The 20,090-nt window shown below is 44.3% G+C and overlaps 1 protein-coding gene and 1 long non-coding RNA gene across 2 annotated transcripts in view; one reads left to right on the top strand and one right to left on the bottom strand.

The window, feature by feature from the left end:
- FBXW4 (F-box and WD repeat domain containing 4) overlaps positions 1-17,958 on the bottom strand; it is a 62,572-nt gene extending 44,614 nt beyond the window's left edge. The window contains exons 1-4 of the mRNA XM_005154566.4: positions 17,586-17,958; positions 4,893-4,988; positions 1,892-2,077; positions 573-705 (exon numbers count right to left, since the gene is read on the bottom strand). Of these exons, the coding sequence (XP_005154623.2) occupies positions 573-705; positions 1,892-2,077; positions 4,893-4,988; positions 17,586-17,836 (666 nt within the window). The 5' untranslated portion in view covers positions 17,837-17,958. The remainder of the gene's footprint in view (positions 1-572; positions 706-1,891; positions 2,078-4,892; positions 4,989-17,585) is intronic.
- On the top strand, positions 17,447-19,350 carry LOC115947362 (uncharacterized). The gene is made up of 2 exons (XR_004081291.2): positions 17,447-17,719; positions 18,089-19,350. It is a non-coding gene; the product is annotated as an uncharacterized lncRNA (long non-coding RNA).
- The last annotated feature ends 740 nt before the right edge of the window (positions 19,351-20,090 follow it).

The following is a 20,090-nucleotide window of genomic DNA, read 5'->3' as shown; positions in this document are numbered from 1 at the left end:
GTAGTCATAGTCTAACTTCACTCCTGGTTTGCAAACCAAGAATGATAAAAACCCAAACTCAAACAATAAAAAACCCCAAAGTACTAATAATAATAAAACCCACCACACCACCACAAACAAATAAACCACAACCCCACAGATTTGTAAAAGACATCATGCTATCCCTTAAAGAGACTGAATATACAATAGAGAACATGTGAGGCAGATCTGCATCACAAAGCAAGGATGTGCTCGAGATAAATACAGCAAATTTCAGACTAACTGCATACATCTCCACTGCAGTGTTAGACAGATGTACAGCAAAAGAAGCAAAACATCAGCTGCTGCCTTCTGCACCTCCTAGTTTAAACCAGCAGCTGATGTCATGAAGTGACAAATCTCTTTCTTAAAAGCTTGGCACAGTAAGCATCTTTTCAGAGATCAGAGCCTACAGCAAGATGCCCTGCACTCCTCCTGCAGACACACAAGACAGGGCTCACAACAGCTCTGCTGACACTTAAACATTCATGGCACAAGACCTCTGAAGTCACCCCTGCAGCAGCACCTGCAGCTGCTGGAATGTCACTGCTCACCTTCGCTGTTCTGTCCCGGGAGCCGCTGACAATGAGGCCACCTTGGAAGTCCACACAGTTCACCTCCTGTTCATGTGCAGAAAACTTGATGCTGTAGGAGCCATGGATCTTGTGAAGGACAATATTTCCATCTCTGAAAAACAAATCCCCAGGCAGGGAGTCTGTATCAGCTGCATCTCCCTTGAACATGCACCTTCAATTAGTGCTTAGGAGTACCACAAAAAGACTAGGACTGATTTCTCATGGGAGCTGAAATTCATGCAGTATTATTAACCCTCCACTCCTCACACATCACCTGTTCTCTTAGAATCCCACATCTGGCCAGTCAAAGGCTGATCTGCTGCACATGAAAATTTTCCTGGCTCTCCTTCCACCCTCCACTTGGTGTTAAGCTGCAGAAACTAGCAGAGCAGCCATTCCTCCTCCTACTGCTTTGAGGTTGCCAGAATCCTGGCTGGATGCTCAATGACTATAGTAAAGGAAAAAGTGAGAGGTCATTCTCACCCATGTCCAAGCCTCAGCTTTTCATTCATTTCAGAGCAGCCGTGCAAGGTACTGTGCTTTGAATTAACTAGAAAGGTATTTAGACTCCTTTTTTTTCCCCACAATCAATACAGTTACTGGAATTTTAAATGCATGTGTTTGTTTTCACCTGAATTTTGGGCTACAGTTCCCAGGGGAGAGTCTCAAGATATCCAGGGCAGGCAGTCATGCCTGCATCTCCCAATTCTGTGCTTAAGTGCCATGTATATTAATAGCTAAAACTTCGTAAATAACAGTTCTGTTACTTGCTGTACCTGAAAAAGGCTAGTCAAATGCAAAATTAATTGGAGAAGTGTGTGTGTGCTGGAATGCTTGGCAGTTTTCCCCCTCTCCACGATTAAACCAGTACTCCTAATAAATATACACTTGTGTCTAGAATGCTTCATGCACCACTGTGGTCCCAGTTAACCGGCAATTACGAATAACAAAACACTGCTGGGCTACCCTGACTGTAACAGGGACAGAAATTAAAACTCCACATCAGTTGGGATTGTCTGATCAGTCAATCCTGATTCAACAATCCTGTGGATACATACACAAGTTCAAAAGAGAAAAGGACACTTGATAAGGTCAACAGCACAAGACTCTGCTGCTCTACTGCTGTAGTAGAAACTTTTTGGGGACAGAACCAAATCATGAGAGGAATCAGAAGCAGTTGAACACAGACAAGTATGAGGACACTGTGCAGCAAGATTGACCTCTCTGCTCTGGAGTTACACAAAGCCTTTCCAACTTCGCTGCCACACTCCTTGGGCTTCTTCATTCACCCAACTTACCCCCCTCCACTGACGATGTGAGAGTTGACAAGAACAAAGCGACATACGTCCTCCTGGTGGCCAGAGAAGATAGCCTGAGGGTGACGCTGCAAACCTGCACCATCGGGACAGAGCCCGTAGGCCTGAATGTTCTCTGCTTGAGACAGGTAGAGGTACTCGCCATCCAGCTCTATCCAGGGCATCAAGCTGCAAACAGACAGCAGGTTATGAAGAAAACTAAGAAGCTACTAGGAGAAAAATTAACTCTATCCGTGCTTAAACCAGGACAAGGGGGTACAGGAGCAAGCAGAAGACAACAAAACAACTTCACAAATAACACACAAAAAGGAAATAGAAGATTGCATATGTAAACTTATCAACAAAAGCAAATGCCCACTCATGAAAACTGGGAAGTTGGAGCTGCTGCTCACATGCAAAGGCAGGGCTTAATACAGTGGCACAGCTAACAAGTGAGGTTTCTCCAACAACATACAAAGCAGATCACATTGCTGGCATTTTTCTAACCAAGAGCTGAAGTAAAGGAAGCATGGAATCTCTGAAAGAGGAGATGGCCAAGAGTCTACTGAGTTCAGATAGGAAATACTTAAGACTCCCTGACCCCTCTTCACAAGCCCTGTACTTTTTAAGAAATGATGCTATCAGGCATTTGTGAGCTATGCTGAGCATTTCTAACAGAGCCTTAGATATGAGGCTCCTGATGCAGTCAGTCAGTCTTGATCCTGCACATTATTTCCTGCACATTATTTACTGATGCTCAGCAGAGACCACAAGGCTGCTAGTATTTCACACACATCTGAGCTGGTCACATCAAATAACACACATCTTCCTAGAAGCAGAAAGTCTGCCACCTCTTCCATTCACTGCATGCTGATATATAAAGCAGCAGGGTAAGTCTGAAGCTATCCAAGCACTTTGTGCTAATCATGTAGAGGAGGTATTTTTCTACATTCACACCTCTTCCACCTCTCAAACAAAAGCAACTGCAGAGCAATCTCTTGATTTCTGTTGTCTGTCTTTCAGAAGAGCACATACACCCTTTCTGCCCCATGCTATCTATGGGACAGTGGCAGGTTCCTACAGACAGGTGTCATACTAAGGGCAGTGGACTGCGAAAGGAGCTGTTCCAAAGTATTCTGAAGATTGAAATTACAAGGGGAAAAAATGCTTCACTTCCTGGAAGACTGAGAAGGAGACACTTCAGCAACGTCTGAATCAAGTCTGTCATCACTAGTTTTGTTTATTTATTCTTGGAACAAAATCAAAATACAGAAAACAGAATAGGCTACATTGCACGTTTGGGCTGAGAGCTCTTTGTTCTTAAGCACCAGAGAATCAGCAAATACGCCTTCTGCATCTGGCCTTGCCATATCCAGAGAGACATGGGGCTTGTGTCCTATTGGGCATGGATGTGCAAAATTGTCTCCACTCTGCAGACATTGCCAAATGCACCAATAATCCATGCAAACTTTGAGCAAAATCAGAGCCTTCCCACAGAGCAGCCTTTCAGTTTTCAAACTATTTAGGAACAAACTGTTTTGAAAGCAGGGAAGCTTCTCAAAAAAACTGTATCACTCTTGTCTGCAGATCATTCATTCTCAGAGGTCGCAATTTTCTTTGTCAGCAGAGCCATTACACGTAGCCGCTGCACGTAACATCACAATTTAGAACCAGAAGCAAGCAAGAGGGCAAGATTACTTATCAAATAGAAGGCTCCTGCTCACTTGCATTTATCTCCAATAACAGGCCTTTAGTCACATAAAGCAGTTGAATGTAGGCTATAATGTTCATCTGGGACTTGATAATATGCATGGAAAATGTAAGAGGCATCTCTGGAACAGAAGCTTTGGTTTTAGGCAAGCTTTGATTTCCTTTTCCTTCCTCCACTCCTACGCAGTCCTCTAAAAGCAAGTGAATATCCAGCCTACTTAGGCTACAGCCAGTTTCTGTGGCCCTCCACCTGCTGCAGTTTAGCTTTTTACCTTTTTCTATGGCTTTTTCATAAGGAGAAGCAACAAATTTGAAGCAGGACAAATGAAAATTAGAGGATGCCATTCGGATGGTGGCCTCATTAAATCAGTCCTTGCTTTTTCACTTGGGAAGCTGGTTTAGTAATGATCTCTAACATCCACAGAGCCTGTCTTCACAGATGGTTGCAAGCACTTCAAAGGCAGGTATACAACCTGCACCAAAAACCATTCTGCTCATTACAGTTGTTCCCAGGCCTTTAGACAAGCAGTGGCACATTATCCTCCACTTCAACCTACATAGCACAAAAAGCATGAAAAGCTCAGTAGAAGGTCCCTGTTCTTCAGCAGCTAACAAACCATAATCTTTCTCATTTTATCTACTGTCTGATGATGTGAAGGCTGAAAATGTAGATGTGCTGTGCAGACAAGAGACCTACCTTATGCTTTGCTTTAAAAGCTGAGTACACCTTTGCAAGAAAGTATTTAACAACAATCTCCTCTCACTAATGTCAAACATACTCTTTTTTTTAGTGAAGGAGGAAGCATAAGGTAGAAGAACAGCAATTAGCATTTCAGATTTGTACAGCCAAATCAGGGGCCATGATAAAGCACAGCAGACAAAGCAAGTATTTTGAGGGGACACAAGTTCATATTTGGGATCAAGGTATGCTCATTGTGAGAGCAGGACAGAAAACTGCCCATGGTATACAGCAACAGATAGGAACATAACAGCTTAAAGCCTGTAGTAAAGATTGCTAAATCCAGCTAGAACTGCACAGATCAAAATAATAACAAATTCAAGCTCTTAGTAAGAAAGTAACTCTCAACTCTGAGTGAATCTCTGTGGCAAGACATAAACTCCTTTTACCCCACATCCAGATAGTCAGCAACACCCAAAACAGGCCAGCAACATCACTTGTGATCCATAAGGTATTACAAGGAGCAGGAAACATCTCATTTCAGGGCACAGACAAAAACCCAAGACCCAGCAGCAGCTGACACAGAACAAAGCAGTAGACAAAGGAGCCACTTGCTTGCATTTCCATTTCAGGACTGTCTCCCTCCGGCACCGTCCATGCCTCCAGTTCTGAGATACTTTCACCCTTTCCTTCACTGGAATGCCAGGCACTCTGCAGACAGAAGAAGAGAGATGAGATTAACAACTGGGACTGATGTTGTATGAACAACAAATACACTCAAGCTGGTCACAGGTTCCACAAATGATGAGCAGGCAAACACTGGTGGTGCCTGAGCCACACTAGAGTAAGCACACTCCTAAGAGTTGACAAGAAAGGAACACTGAGCAGGGTGGGTGCTTATCAGCATGGAAAACCATCCCTGATGATCATTAGTGTACAAGCCTTAAATCTGATCAAGACCTATCTAGTACACCGAATGCAACACAGGTTGAGACAAAACGTAATCAAAGCAAGACGACATGGAAAGAAACTACCAGAACAACCAGAGGAAAAGGACATCACTTTTCTAATAGAGACTAAATTAAACCAACTAACATAAGGATACTACCACACAAGAACAGACGGAGGAAACACTAGTCAGAACACTGAAACAAGAAGCCAGAAGAGTGTGTCTAGACAGAAGACCAGTAAAGAAACTGCTCCAGACCCTGACCTGCCTGACAATCACATAGCCAGATACAAGAATTAGAAATCAAGATATGTTCAAACTGAAAATAAAATTCATTCATCTGTATAACCAACCACCTGATGCACACATGCCCCAAGACAGACTTTCTTTTGCAGCAGCTCACCAAAGGACAGAGAATTCCACCACATTGCTGGAAAATTCTCTATTCACAGTCAGATAAACTTATGAACTGTAGTCTCTCTTTTAGTAAGCAGTTGCTGGGATACAAATCAAAGTTATTGGGATAAGCTGGGAAAAGCCAAGATCAGCACAGCTCAAGAGGTGACAAAAGATAGGTACCACTGAGACCTGGGACCAAGGTCTCAGAGTCTACATGAACATACTCAGTTCAAGCAGCTGTTCAACATCTGTCTTGCCTTCAAGATCCAGGGTGGATTAAAGAGGGAGGGAGGGAAAAGACAGCATTAACTTCCACCTTTCTCATATCATAAACTTAATTATTCAGTATATTTGGCGGAGCTGCTTAGGTAGGAAAGATCAGAAAAGTACAAGAAGAAACTTTTGAAGTTATGCTTTGTAACTAGGGGTTGAGAACCACTAACTAGATTATAAAAGTTTATCCCCCATTAATTTCTCAATATCCAATGTTCTCAGATTTATAGGGAAGAAGGAAAGATCCTTGAGAGATGGGTACTGGTGCTTGATCAGAACAATTTCCTGTCTCTCATCCTTACTATGCCCTCAACCCACTTCCCAAAAGTGAGATTTTGGGACACTCAGTCATTTTTAAAACAAAGATTACCTCTCTGTAAATAAACATCTCCTGTGGCTGTTAATGGGTGTAGGAATCTCTAACCTGGCCCTGGGGTCTGGCCAGATTCTCATTTTCCCAGCCTTCCTTCCATAGCCTCAGGCTCCTTTTTTTTCTGCTCTCCCTTCCCTCCCCTTTTCTATGTTTTCCGGCACTTAGTCACCATTATAATTTGACTGCATTCCTAGGCATATGACCCATTTTAAACAAAAACAGCAACCACACATAAAAAAGCTTCTTGTCCCCTAGAAAGCTTTGTGACGTAAGTTTATGATCAGTAGAGCCACATCAAATAAAACCGAATTTAGGAAGCTATGAGCTCTTTATTTCTCCTAACCCTTTCTAAGAAATAATAAACAAACCCATAGCTAGCCTAGGCTGCAGGAAAAGGAATTCCTGTTTTTAAAGGGAGCACTTGAAGGAGCTCATGTCACCAGATGAGGAGGTCTGAGATGAGGAACCCACAGCACTGAAATGTCAGGTCAGGTCCAGCAGCCTCCTCTCCTCATCACTTATTACTCTCCCAGACAGAGCTCAGGCTCTCCGCCCACATCCAATTCCATTCATTATTCCAAAAGGCTTCTCCTCCCCACACTCAGCCCTCAGTGAAGCTCTCCCCATGCACAGATTGTAAGTCACCAACTTACACAGTGATGGAAAACACACTCATGCCACAACCCCCTCCTAACATATACTGACCCATCCAGACATCCTGAGCGAAACGCACAAACCCTACTAAGCCTAGATGTAATTTCCAAGGCTCCAAGAAAGGTGAATCTAAGGTCAAAAAAAGCAGCCTTCATCTTACGCTGCTGGTCACTTTTCTAGCTGGGGGGCAGGTCTTGATCCTCCCGCTGCTGGAAGAGAGAAGTCACAGAAGAGAGTCACAGTGGCTTGGCCCAGAGTACCAGTTCACTCCTGTAACGGACACCTCTTCCTTTCACATGAATCAAAAGTTCCTGACTGGAAGGGGCAAGGGTTGGGTGGAGAGAACTACAGCTAACTGCATTCAGCTCTGGGGCCCCCAACATAAGAGGTTGGGGGCCTGCTGGATCAAGTCCAGAGGAGGTCATGAAGAACATAATGAGCTGCAGCATCTCTGCTACAGGGACAGGCTGAGAGAGTTGGGCTTTTGCAGTCTGGAGAAGAGAAGGCTCTGTGGAAACCTTAGAGCAGTTTTCTAGTACCTAACAGGGGCCTACAAGAAATCTGGAGAGGGACTTTCTACAAGGACATGTAGTGATCACACAAGGAGGAATGGTTCTAAACTGGAAGAGGGTAGATTTAGATCAGATATTAGGAAGAAATTCTTTACTGTGAGGGTGGTGAGTCACTAGCACAGGGTGCCCAGAGAAGCTGGGACTGCCCCATCCCTAGCAGTGTTCAAGGCCAGGTTGGATAGGGCTTGGAGCAACCTTGTTTTGTTGAAGGTGTCCCTGCCCTGCAACTTCAGCAGGTTGGAACTAGGTGATCTCTAAGGTCCCTTCCAACCCAAACCATTCTATGATCTATATGAGGGAAGGCTGGTGGGCTTTTGGAAGGTTATTTGCTTGTTTTGTCTTGTTGTTTGTTTTACTGTTAATAGATACATTATTCATCCAGCCTGCCTCTGCCATATCACAATTCTGGATCCAGCTAATTTAAACATGTCTTAGAAACATCCATCCTTTATTTCGCAGACATTTTATTTATTCACAATAGAGGCAAGAAGGGGGACAGAACATATGGAGGCCATGAGAAAGGGAATGTAGAAATTGGACTGATGCATCTTTCCCCTTTACCAGTATCAGGGCAGCAGAGGCTGAACTGCAATGATTTTCACGTTTCTGTCAGAGACATTTGATCCCCTATAGCAGAAGTTAAATCAAGCCCAGTGATGGAATCAAGTGCCAAGATATAATTTGATTTGTTTCCTCAACAGCATCTCCGAGAGCAGCTCCCAGAATACATCAACAAGGTGAACATCACTGCAATGCACCTGAGCAGTTCTCAAATCTTAAGAGTTAAAAAATGCATCACCATATAAACATAATCATTTGATAAAAAAGACCCTTTTCTCCCCTGCAAAGACTGTTGTGCTTTAATCATGATCAACCCACTTTCTATACATGCAAATCTTTAAGAATTGTTCCATGATGACCTGAGATGATCAGCAGACATCACACATCCACACCAAGTGATTGACTTAACTAAGTACCTCTCACTTCAGCAACTGGATTAAACACGCAAAGAGTCAGGAGACAAAACTACCTTATGGACACAAATGTTTTGTACAATACTGTGGAGGGACTACTATCCACCAGCCAATTAATATCTTGACCTTTCTTAGCATGCAATCCAGCAAAATATGAAGCCACGCACTTAAAAACTCAGTACACGTTTAAGTGCACTGTGAAATCAAGATCTTGGCATTCATGTTCACAGAGAAGCCAACCAACAGTGAACTTCAAAACTGCCAAAAGCTGACTCACTGACAAAGGACTGCTCTTTTACCAGGACCTGCAGAGTCCTGCATTAGAGAGCAACTGAAGTGCAGCCCAACATCCTAGAAAGATGGCAAGAAACAAAGGATAAAGAAAACAGCAAACAGTGATTGTGAAAACTCAATGAAATTCAAGCAAAATCCACTATCCATCCTATTTCACAAGTCATGGCAGTCTCATGAAGTTCTCACTGACTGGAAAAAGGGAAACATAATCCCCATTTTTTAAAAGTGAGAAAAAGAAGACCCAGGTAACTACAAGACCGGTCAGGTTCATCTCAGTGCACAGTATGATCATAGAGCAGATCCTCCTGGCAACTATGCAAAGTACATGGAAAATAAGGAGGTGGTTGGTGACAGCCAATGTGACTTCACTAAAGGACAATCATACCTGATAAATTTGGTGGCCTTCTACAATGGGATTAGGTAAGGGAAGAGTAACTGACATCATCTAGCTGAACCTGTGCAGAGCATTTGACACTGTCCCACATGACATCTTTGTCTCTAAACTGGAGAGACATGGATTTGATGGATGGACCACTTGGTAGATAAAGAACTGGCTGGATGGTCTCACTCAAAGAGTTGTGGTTAACAGCTTGATGTCCAAGTGGAGACTGGTGATGAGTGGTGCTCCCCAGGAATCAGTACTGGGACCAGCAATGTTCAACATCTTTGTCAGTGGCATGGACAGCAGGATTGAGTGCACACTCAGCAAGTTTATTGATGACACTGAGCTGTGTGATGCAGTTGATACCTTGGATGGAACAGATGCCATCCAGAGGGTCCCTGACAGGCTTGAGCTGGGCCCATGCAAACCTCATGAAGTTCAACAAGACCAAGTGCAAGGTCTTGCACCTGGATCAGGACAATCCCAGATATGACTACAGACTAGGCAGAGAATGGACTGAGAACAGACCTGAGGAGAAAGACCTGGGAGTGTTGATTGATAAGGAGCTCAACATGACCCATCAATATACACCTACAGCCCAGAAAGCCAAGTATATACTGGGTTGCATCAAAATGAGTGTGACCAGCAGGTCAAGAGAGGTTATTCTTCTCCTCTACTCATCTCTCATGAGACCCCACCTGGAATACTGCATCCAGCTCTGGGGCCCCAACATAAAAAGGGCATGGACCTGTTGGAGCAAGTCCAGAGGAGGGCAGCGAAGATTATAAAAGGGCTGGAGCACCTCTCCTATGAAAACAGGCTAAGAGAGTTGGGCTTGTTCAGACTGGAGAAGACAAAGCTTCAGGGAGAACTTAGAGCAGTTTTCCAGTACCATAAAAGAGACCTACAAGAAAGTCGGTGAGGACTTCTTACAAAGGCAGGTAGTGATAGCACAAGGAGGATGGTTCTAAACTGAAATGGTAGATTTAGATCCGCTATTAGGAATAAATCCATTACTGGGAGGGTGGTGAGACAGTTGAACAGGTTGCCTGAAGAAGCTGCGCCTGCCCCATCGCCAGCACTGTTCAAGGCCAGGCTGGACATGGCTTTGAACAACCTGGTCTAGTGGAAGGTGCCCCTGCCCATGGCACCACAGATGGAACTAGAAGATCTTTAAGATCCCTTCCAACCCAAACCATTTTATGGGTCTATGAAAATGTTCTTAAAGCCTATCAGAGCACGGCTATCTTTGTTGCTAGCTAATTAACTCAAAAGCATTCTATCAAGACCCCAAATCATGCAGTGCAATACATAACCTGAGATAACACGTTTCCAACTGCACACACTCCTGATGTAGGCTCTCTTTACAAAGACTTTGTTACATTAAGAAAGAGAAGCTGAACATTTCTTTCAGCCTGAGTGTCCTAGCATAAAAGCCATCCCAAGCAACCCATCATAAAGGATTTTTCATTTCCCCCTTCCTACCTCACCCACCCTACAAGAAAAGTTAAAAGTATTTTGCTCAAATTATGGATTTCCTCTCTTTCTTGGCAGAGTTACTAAAAGAAATGTAATATTCCTTCTGGATCCCACCTCCCAGCTGCTGAAGTGAAAGACTGGGACTATCCCCCCACAGCACCACTGACCCAGGTGACCTCAGCCACCATGGCAGTTGTTGGCCTGGGCCCCAGAAGAAAGCAATTAAAGAATCACTCAGCCAGAGACTAAGCACATCTCATCCTAAAGCTTCACTTCCAACAGCTTTTGCCTTCATTGATTCCCTCCCAAGCCAAAAGTCCTTTGCCACCAGAAATTCTATTTCTGCAACAGCAAGAGCTTCTGTGCTTTACCACATACTAGGAAGATTTCTACTAGCCATCTACAATTTCAGCATGTGCCAAAACAATGCTGCCTGCAACAACACATACCATGTTACAGAAGATAACACCAACATATCATACTGTGTATTTTCCCAGCTGCATTGGGCATCCTAACCCACCAAAGTCCTTCACCTTTTGCTGAATTTTAAGTGCTGAAGAGCTCATCTGGAAATGCAAATCTGCTGAGACCTGGTGAGACCAAATCTCTTCTGTAGACAAAATCTGCTGTGTGCATAAAAGCCTGCCTCAGGCTTGACTGGAAAGGTCATAGAGAGGAACAAATAGGTCACAGTAGCTAAGCCCCAGTTTCAACCTTGGCCCTGTGGCAGGGATGGTTAACGCAGGGACCAACTGCACTTATTTGTGCAATGGGGACACACCTGTTGAGTGGCAGGGTCTCAGTGCAGTTACGAGTCATAGGCCACCAACAGACAGCCGAGAGGGAAAAGCTATTTCTGTCAGGAGCTCCTGTTGCTGTCTTCAACTAGTCATCCAGCTTTCAAAACTGCTCTTCCACTACAAAAATTCCACCTGAATTCCTTTAGCACGTGACCCATACTTAGCTTACTGCCAGGTTCAGTCTGCCTCCTGTGCTCCTCTCCTTCCTTTTTGACATGGGTTCAAATAACTCTGAAGACTTCTCTTGCTGTTTCTTGCCTCCTCTAGTGTGTCTACGCTCAGTTAGATGTCACCAGTCTGTGCAGATTTACCTCTCCACCTCAAGCTCTGGTGAACAATTCAGCTGCATGAAGAAATCAAAAACTCTAATCAGAATCATAGATGCAGAAAAAATTCTGTACCTGCAGACATACATGCCTTCACATAGGCTTCCCAAAAAACATCATCACCAAGGCTTACCCAGACCACTGTGTCATCAAACGCCTTCTCCCCTACAAGTGGTTGTGATGGGATCATGGCTAGAAACTCCAGGCAGGGTTTAGCCTCTAACAGGAACTTATGTAGGCTTTTTGGAGATGAAATCTGGGCTGCTTCCAAAAAGGCATGGCCCTGGGAAGACCTGAGGAAATCTGCAGCTGCTCAATGGTTGTCACATATACTCTCATTTGAAAGAGGAGACTGTCAAGAGTAGTACTTGGATAGAATGAAATAATCCATAGCTAACTCACTTATGCATGTTACAGGGATAATAGCAGCAAGCACAGCACACATTTTTTGAGCCCTGAACTAGATAAAATTCTTCCTCCACTTTGAATTCATGAAGATTTTAAGGGAAAGGTAGACAGGCCTGAAGAGACTCCTATGAAAAATTTCACATTCCCAGAACAAGGAGCAGTTTCAATACTGTGGAGCTGTCCTGGCAGATCTGACCTGCTCAGAACTAACAGCTGAAGACAGAATAGGAACAAATGTTACAGGAGTTTCTAAAAACCACTGACTTTTCCAGCACAAAGCAATAGCTGTGTGCCCTCTTCCAGGATTTTGCCGTTATTGCGATATCGTCCCTAGAGTATTCCCCTTTGCATCATCTGCACCAGTTCATTGCCTACTCCATTTCTGATGAAGTAATGAAACCTTGGTAAAACTGGTTTTAAAAGATGAAGGAAACTGAAGCAGCTTTATAGGCATTCAACATTCCCTCCCCCTCCAGCACTGGAGGCAGAGGTCTCTTGTGATTGCTGCAGTTTGCATTAGGATTTGACTTGCATAGATTGGCCATTTCCTGCTCCTGCAGGTGTATATATTTTTCCAAGATCTGGAGAAAACACAGCTTTTATTAACTCACAGAATTGCTTGCATAAGCTCTTAAATACTCAAAAGATGACAAATTCATAAGTCAATGAATCTGTTTCTCTGACCTGGAGAATATACCACGTTCCTAGCAGGCAAGGCAGGACAGGAGACAGAGAGAAGACATCCAGTGGAACATTTCTCTATTTTGACAACAGCTATTAATATATTACAAAGAGTATACCACCAGGCTATTTAGGCTGCAACTTTTAAGCTGCCCTCTAAAATTCCTTTGTAATTAAGGGGAAATAAGTTTAGCCCAGCTGCAACTTTATTCCTTTCTTCCATGCTTTAAATAAAGAACCACCTTGCAATGAGCTCTTTGCCTCTCCAATTTCTTCAGTCCAAGGTGGTCCAGCAGGCAGGCACTGCATGAAGACTTAAAGCACACTCTGCTATTCCTGGCTCTGACACTGACCTGCTGCACAGAGGGCAGCTTGGTTGACATCTCTCTGCCTCTTCTTCCCCTCCCAACCCTTGTTTACCCTGTCTATTTAGGCAGCAAGTAGAGACTGCTCTTGCTGGGCCTGTACAACAGCTGGCAAAACAGACACAGGCTACCAGACACAACTGTAATATCACTATACTCACTAAAAACCCCAAAGCCTTTGTGCTACTGCTCAGCTACAGTTTAGCTGCAGAAAGCATTCTCAAGCCTTAACTTTTCTGTGATATGCTGCCATGCATTTTGGAACAAGAAAGCTGCTTTCACCTTATGTCACAAAGACGGCGCTCAACTCTTGCTTCAGCTGCTCTTACAACCAAGTGAAGCAAAAAGTCTTCAGCATAGGGACTATCTTTTTACCATCCCCATGACAAGGTCTTGTTGCAGTACAGGAATTAAATTAAATTAACAAAACATTAAATTAACATGACTATACAGAAAAAGTGGCAGCCTGACATTACAGAGACTTGTAGGACAAGTGCCAAGAACCACATCCATCTAAACCCAATCTATACTTCCATAATAGTGACACAGCATCCTATTGAGCATTTACTTATTGCTGATTCAAAGAAGAAAGGCACATTTTTAACTCTACGAATGTGCTTTAAGAATCCTTCCAAGTCAGACCCTGCTGTCCCTAACATACAGTAATTCACACTGATGTGAACCTAGTGATCCCCCCCCAAAGGAATGAAGCATACAGAAACATTGATCAAATCCAATTTCTTTCCTCTTCTCCAAGTGTACAGTTAAATCAATACGTTAAATACTTAACTTTGCTTACATCTGCACCTCCCTATTAGCTGAATCTACCAGAAAGGGCAAGTATGAAAGACTGTCAATGTTGTGAATATTTTCTTTTTCAGCATAACAGCCAGTGTCTGGGATTAAGTCCACATCTTCCTTTGACATTAGCAACTCCATTTAAAATTATTTAAACCTGTGTCCCGAGATAACCAAACTGTCAATATTTAAAGGTACATAGTCAGGATGAGAAATAGGTAATTTTAAAAACCAAAATCGAATCATTTCAGGTATACTACAATTTCTCTTTTCCATGCTGCTCACAGGGATTTGCAAACAGTAATAAATTTTCCACTCTATTTCAGCCTGAAAAGTTTTATAAGCAAGCTGACTGTGCAAACAGTTGTTTCACATACAAGCTAAAGCTTGCTCCCTCCCATCTTCTCATTACAATTATCTGAAGATACACCTAACAGAAGCAACATTTTAAAGGAATTGTGTCATTTTCAAGTTAATCACCCTTTAAAAAAAATGGAGAAGTGGGGGTGGGGGGATAAGTTTCACAGCTATCTTACACTCCAGGCTCAAATTTATCTCTATTTACAAAGCATTAGCAGATGGCTTATCAGAAGCCATTTGACAACAGAAGTGATCAAACTATTCTGAGATGGGTTTTATTTTTTGTTTTAAACAGTGAATACTCCCTAGACTAGATTTTAACTTCTGCCAGCCTCCCAGGGACCATCAGTTTAAGATCTAATGTTAGAACCATGCATGCTACTTCATTAAGTACATTTACCATAAACGGTTCCAGCCGTTGCTTTCTCAACTGCAGACAGTATTGCACAAAAAAACCTCCTAAAAGGAAAAACCAGTGTTCACCTCATGCAACATTATCCAGAATGTGCAATAGAAGCTTCAGCTCTTGAGCAAGTCAAAGCCAAGCTTGACAAACTCAAGATTTATGCCATATCACTAAGAAAGCACAGTTATCAAGAAGGTCTAGCTATCCATCATCTTCATCACCATTCTGTTTACCCAGAGATATTTTAGCTTAAATACCTACTCAGCTCAAATCTAACCTTCAGTGAGCAATCTGACAAGTTCCTACTTAGAATTACTATCAAGAAAAACTGCATGCCCAGAAGCTTAATTCAATCCCTTCCCAACCTGGATTTGCTAGTCAAATAAAACATAACCTCTCTCTACTTACTCCCTCAGTTACAAGAGCAGCAATCTTGAAGACTGCTCTTGATCTTGGAGATATGCATGAAGTGCAAGTGGTATAGAAGACACATGGCTACTTAACACCTTCAAGCTGCCACAAAGACAAAACTCTTCTTCAGCTAAGCAGAAATTTTACAACAGTACAACAACTCAACACATTCACTCATGCTAGTTCTTCTGGAGGTGTACAGCTATCCAGACCCCTAAGATACAGCAATATGCCTTGTCTTTTATCTGTTGCCAGAACTGTCTACAGTACTAGAGCAATTTCTGCAACTGCCCCCAGATGCTGGAACTCCACACGGAGAACACAAGTGCTTGACTTTCAGGCACTCTTCATAAGATCTGGCATGCTGTTTCAAAGAACTGAAGATCATCTGAGCCCTCTAAGAAGTTAGAAGTAATTGAAGGATTCATCCTCCAGATATATCTCAAGGCTCCTGCATAACTAGCTTCTAATAGTACTCTGAGTTACCCATGACTGAATTCCCTAGGACCAGGGCAGTGCTGACCAATACTAAAAGCAGCACTCAGTACTAGAGTTGTTTAAAGAAAACTTGAAAATAGGACCCAGCACAAAAGCACATCCTAGAATTACTAAAAAAAAAAAAAAACCAACCCTGTTCATAGCAAACCTAACAGCATTGAAATCCCTGGGAGCTTATGATACCCAAGCAGCCTTCCCTTCACTTAAACCCTCTGACCTAGCAAACCCCTTCTGTAGCTGTTTATAGACCTGCATTCCTCTGCAGGGGGAAGTGGTGGTCCTTATACATGCTGCACCTGCTCTGCTGTACACCTGATCCCTCCTGCAACTTAAGTAGCATAGTATCACCTTATTCTTAATGAAAAATACAGAACTTCATTTCCTCAGGAGACAAAATCATATATCACAGTAGACAGAGTCCAGCGCACAGCCATTCTGCAGCACTCATTCTTGCTGACCTCCAAGGAATCTGTGCTTAACTTTCAAGCTGTGAAGACTGAATCAGTTGAAGTCCTGGCCTGAAAATCCAACACAAGGATTTTCAGCACAACCAAAGTCCTGCTAGCAGAAGCCATAATTATTTCTCTAAAGTCTGTACCATTAATGAGATAATAATATGACACAGCAAAATAGGGCTCAAAACCTGACATCCCATCTTTCAATTCATGTCAACGTAGTATTTACGGAAACAATATTGAATCACTGGATGACAAGTAAGATGCTGGTCTAGCAGCTAAAGGGAAACCTTAGGAAGGGATTCGTACATCCTACAGACATAAGCAACTTCTCGGTATCCTCTAAGTATCAAGGAAAGCTCACATCGTGTGTCTGCCTTCGAGTGGCGTTTCATAAACTGGCAATTTTGAGAAAGGAAAGCAATCTCTGGGTCTTTATGAACCACTGCCAAGACTCAAGCCCCAAAACCACTTCATCTACAAAGATGCTGGTGTCACACAGAGAGAAGCCAAGAGGGCTCTCACATATTCTCAACCTGTGATGTGCTGTTGAACTGGGGGAAAAGCCAGTAACAACCTCTGCCCACAAACCTTTAAAACCCAGATGCCACAGAGAGCCTGAGAGTCTCCTTCTTTATGACAGCCACCACCAGTTATACCCGCACACCACTCCATGACCAGAATCTAAGAAATGTGTGCCTGGGGCCCACTACCATGAAGGCTCTTGTGCCTAGTAACTAACATACATAAGCTCACTCTAGAGTCTTTACCCAAAACACCAGTGCAGGCCTTGCTCCCTTGCAGCTTCTTCCCTGAGGTGTCTGTGACCCCACAGCAGGGACCACTGCTCAGAAACAGGGACGGAGCATGGGCACACAGGAGTCACCCCAACTGCACATGACAGCTCCCTCTCTCTCCTCGTGGTCCCAACTGCCCCAGCTTGAAGCCCCTCACCCCTGCGTGTCCTGTTAGAAGACTGGGAGACAGAGATGATCTGAAGAGGCCTCAGGCCCCACGACTTGACAGGCCACTACCACCGGGCTTGGCGCTGTGGGAACCCAGAAAGCCCCCGCAATCCTCGCCCGCTTCCTTTTGGGAAGAAGAAGCACCTCCCCACAAACCCCCCCAAGCCTCCAGGGCAGGGCCGGGGTCAGGTCCCACCACACACGGTCCCTTCCCCTCCTAGGGGCGGCCCTACTGCGGGCCCGGCGCCACGGCCCTTTCCTTTGCCTTCGCCTCCCCTCTTAGCGCAGACTAACGACAGCGCAGCCGCGCTTCGAGAATAGCTTCCACTTCCCTCCGCCCCCTCACGGCGGCGGGGAGTCCCTCTTAACAACTACGCCAGAAGCGCAGAACGCCCCTTAGCAACCAACTAGGCCGCAAGATCCTCGGCCTTTCCCAGCCGCCGCGGCCGCCTCCCCCCACCCTTCCGCCGGGAAGGCCGCGCTTACAGGTCGGTGCCGAGCTGGGTGAAGCCGGAGTTGAGGCAGCCACGGGCTATGCACCTCCAGAGGAGATCGCGGCTACTGAGGAAGCGCAGGCGGCGGCAGACTTGGCCCAGGCGGCCCAAGGCCTGCGCGTCCAGGTAGGAGCAGATGAGGAGCAGCAGCTCCTCTGGTAAGGCCCAAAGCGGGGAGGAGGGGGAGGAGGCCCGGGATCCCCCCTCCGCCTGGGGGGATCGAGGGCTGCCCTTCCTCCCCATGGAGCAGCAGCTCCTGCCCCTCCTCCCCGGGAGCCGGAGCTGCTGCTGCCCGGGGGAGGCCAAGCCATGGACGGGGCAGCCGCTCCCCAGTCACATGGGGCAGGAGCCGCTGCTGTCACTCCCCCCCTCCGGGGGAGGAGACGGCTACCGGGGCGGGAGGGGGCACAGGGCTGCCGAGCCCACCCTTGTTAGAGAATTAATTCGTTAACGGGAGCCGCTAGGACTCTGCCTGCCGAAATGTCCTCCCCACAGCACCTGGCACTCGGGTCCGGATTCTTCGGAGTTGGGGTTAGTCACATTGCCTGATCCACGTGTTCACTAGTAACGTGAATAATCGATGGTGAGTACGGTGATCGCAGGTAACCAGAGCATCTGCTCCACCACCTGGAGCGACCCCAGTAGACACTACACCCCTTCCTGCGAAGGGCAACTGCAAGGTGATTAATGCTCATTAATTATCCTTAAGCAGTCGGGAGTGCCTGTCACCCACAGAGTGACAGCAGGGGTCATCTGGTGCTGCACAGCAGTTTTCAACACTCCCAAATTCCTGGGCCACGTATCCCCACGTAAGAGCAAACCCTGCTACAGTGGATTTAAGGCTGGCTTTTCACAGGTACCCTTTGGCACAGTCAGTTCCGCTTTCCACGGCTCCATATGACGGTCTGAAAAGTGCTCTCACTTCACACATTTGGGTACATAAATACAAGCACACCCTCCCAAAGAACAGTTCATAATAACTGAGTCATTGTTGCCATCCACAGGAGCCTGGAGTACTGACAGCGCAGAAGGATTCTGGTCCAAAATGGCAAAGTAGCCCTCCACAGAAAGTGGAACAGGAAAATATGAGTCTAGTGTTGTGTTGTTCTTTCTTATAGTACTTTCCACTCTACAAAAGCTTGAAATGTTGGGGGAAATTTCTCCCTCAAAATTAAAAAAAATAGATAAATTATAAGTTCATCATCTGCTTAGAATGCTTTGAACAGGTATCACCTACCCACCGCAGTCTGCATCTGCTTTTGTGCAGTGGAGTAGGAAAATAAATCTCAGTATATAATGAGGTTACCATAGCATACAGGCCTTTAGACAGTACTTGCATCCTTTCCAGAAGGTCATCTTGTCTGTGTAATCTCAAGCACTCAAATATTCATAAAAATCACCAACTCTGGAAGCTTCATGTTTGAGAGATTCAAAACTGCTGGCTGAGGAGCTGTGGTCCATTTGCACTGAGTTTCAATACACCCTGGAAATCAGGGAAGTTCCAGAAGGCAGCAAATGCTCTATCACCATTTATGATGAATGAATCAGATGGCCTAAGTAATTAAAAATTTCTCAACCTAAATTTGAGCTCAGGTGAAGCAACAGCACATCTGGTACAGGACTTAAGTAGCCAACTGGAAGAGAGGCAATATAACAAATTTTGCTTAACATGAGATTATGGAAACTTGGTATGAATGCAGTTTTATATTAACTTAATATCTTTTTGATGACATTAAACTCTTTTGTAATAGACTTCAGCAATGTCTGAAACATTAAATTATTAAAATGTGAATGACTTCTCCATCTTCAGTTGTTATTGTAAAGACAGATTTATTACCCAGTTGGTCTTTCTCTAGTAGGATGCCATAGAGACAGCTTATGGACCCTACACTAGCATTTAAAAATATGCATATTTTTACTAGCAACCTGAAAAAAAAATCTGAAATCATTATTAGCAAAGCTTTGTAGAAGGCACAAAGCATGGGGCAAGAGGCAAAGAATGCTTGTGGCTGCATAACCCTCTGTTAAGTTTAAGCATAATCAAATCGTATGTATTTCAGTCAAGCCAAATGTAAAGGCTCACATCTAGGAACAAAGAATGTAGGTCACCCTGAAAGGATGTAACTCTATCCCGCAAAGCTGCAATTCCGTAAAGACTTCATTAAGATGAATAATCAGCTGAACGTGAGCTCCTTCTGCAGTGCTGTGACCAAAGGGCTAGTGCTGTCCTGGGAAACAAACAAGAGCCAGGAGGTTCTTTCACCTCTGGTTTTGACTCTGTTGTGACTGCTTTAGAAATAATTTGTCCAGCCAACATTTCAAGAAGGATGTTGAAAAACTAGAGGGGTTTCAAAGAAGAGTAGTAAGAATGATTACAGGACTGTCAAACATGTTTTATAGCGAGATCCAAAGTGCTCAGTCTGTTTAGCTTTCTAAAGAGAAGGTTAAGGTGTGAGGTGATCATACCTTATGAGCACTGAAACAGGAAGAAAAAGCT

This window comes from Melopsittacus undulatus, chromosome 4 (assembly GCF_012275295.1).
Source record: "Melopsittacus undulatus isolate bMelUnd1 chromosome 4, bMelUnd1.mat.Z, whole genome shotgun sequence".
Lineage (NCBI taxonomy): Eukaryota > Metazoa > Chordata > Aves > Psittaciformes > Psittaculidae > Melopsittacus > Melopsittacus undulatus.
The sequence above is the reverse complement of the archived record's forward strand: the minus strand, read 5'-3'. Positions and strand labels throughout refer to the sequence as shown.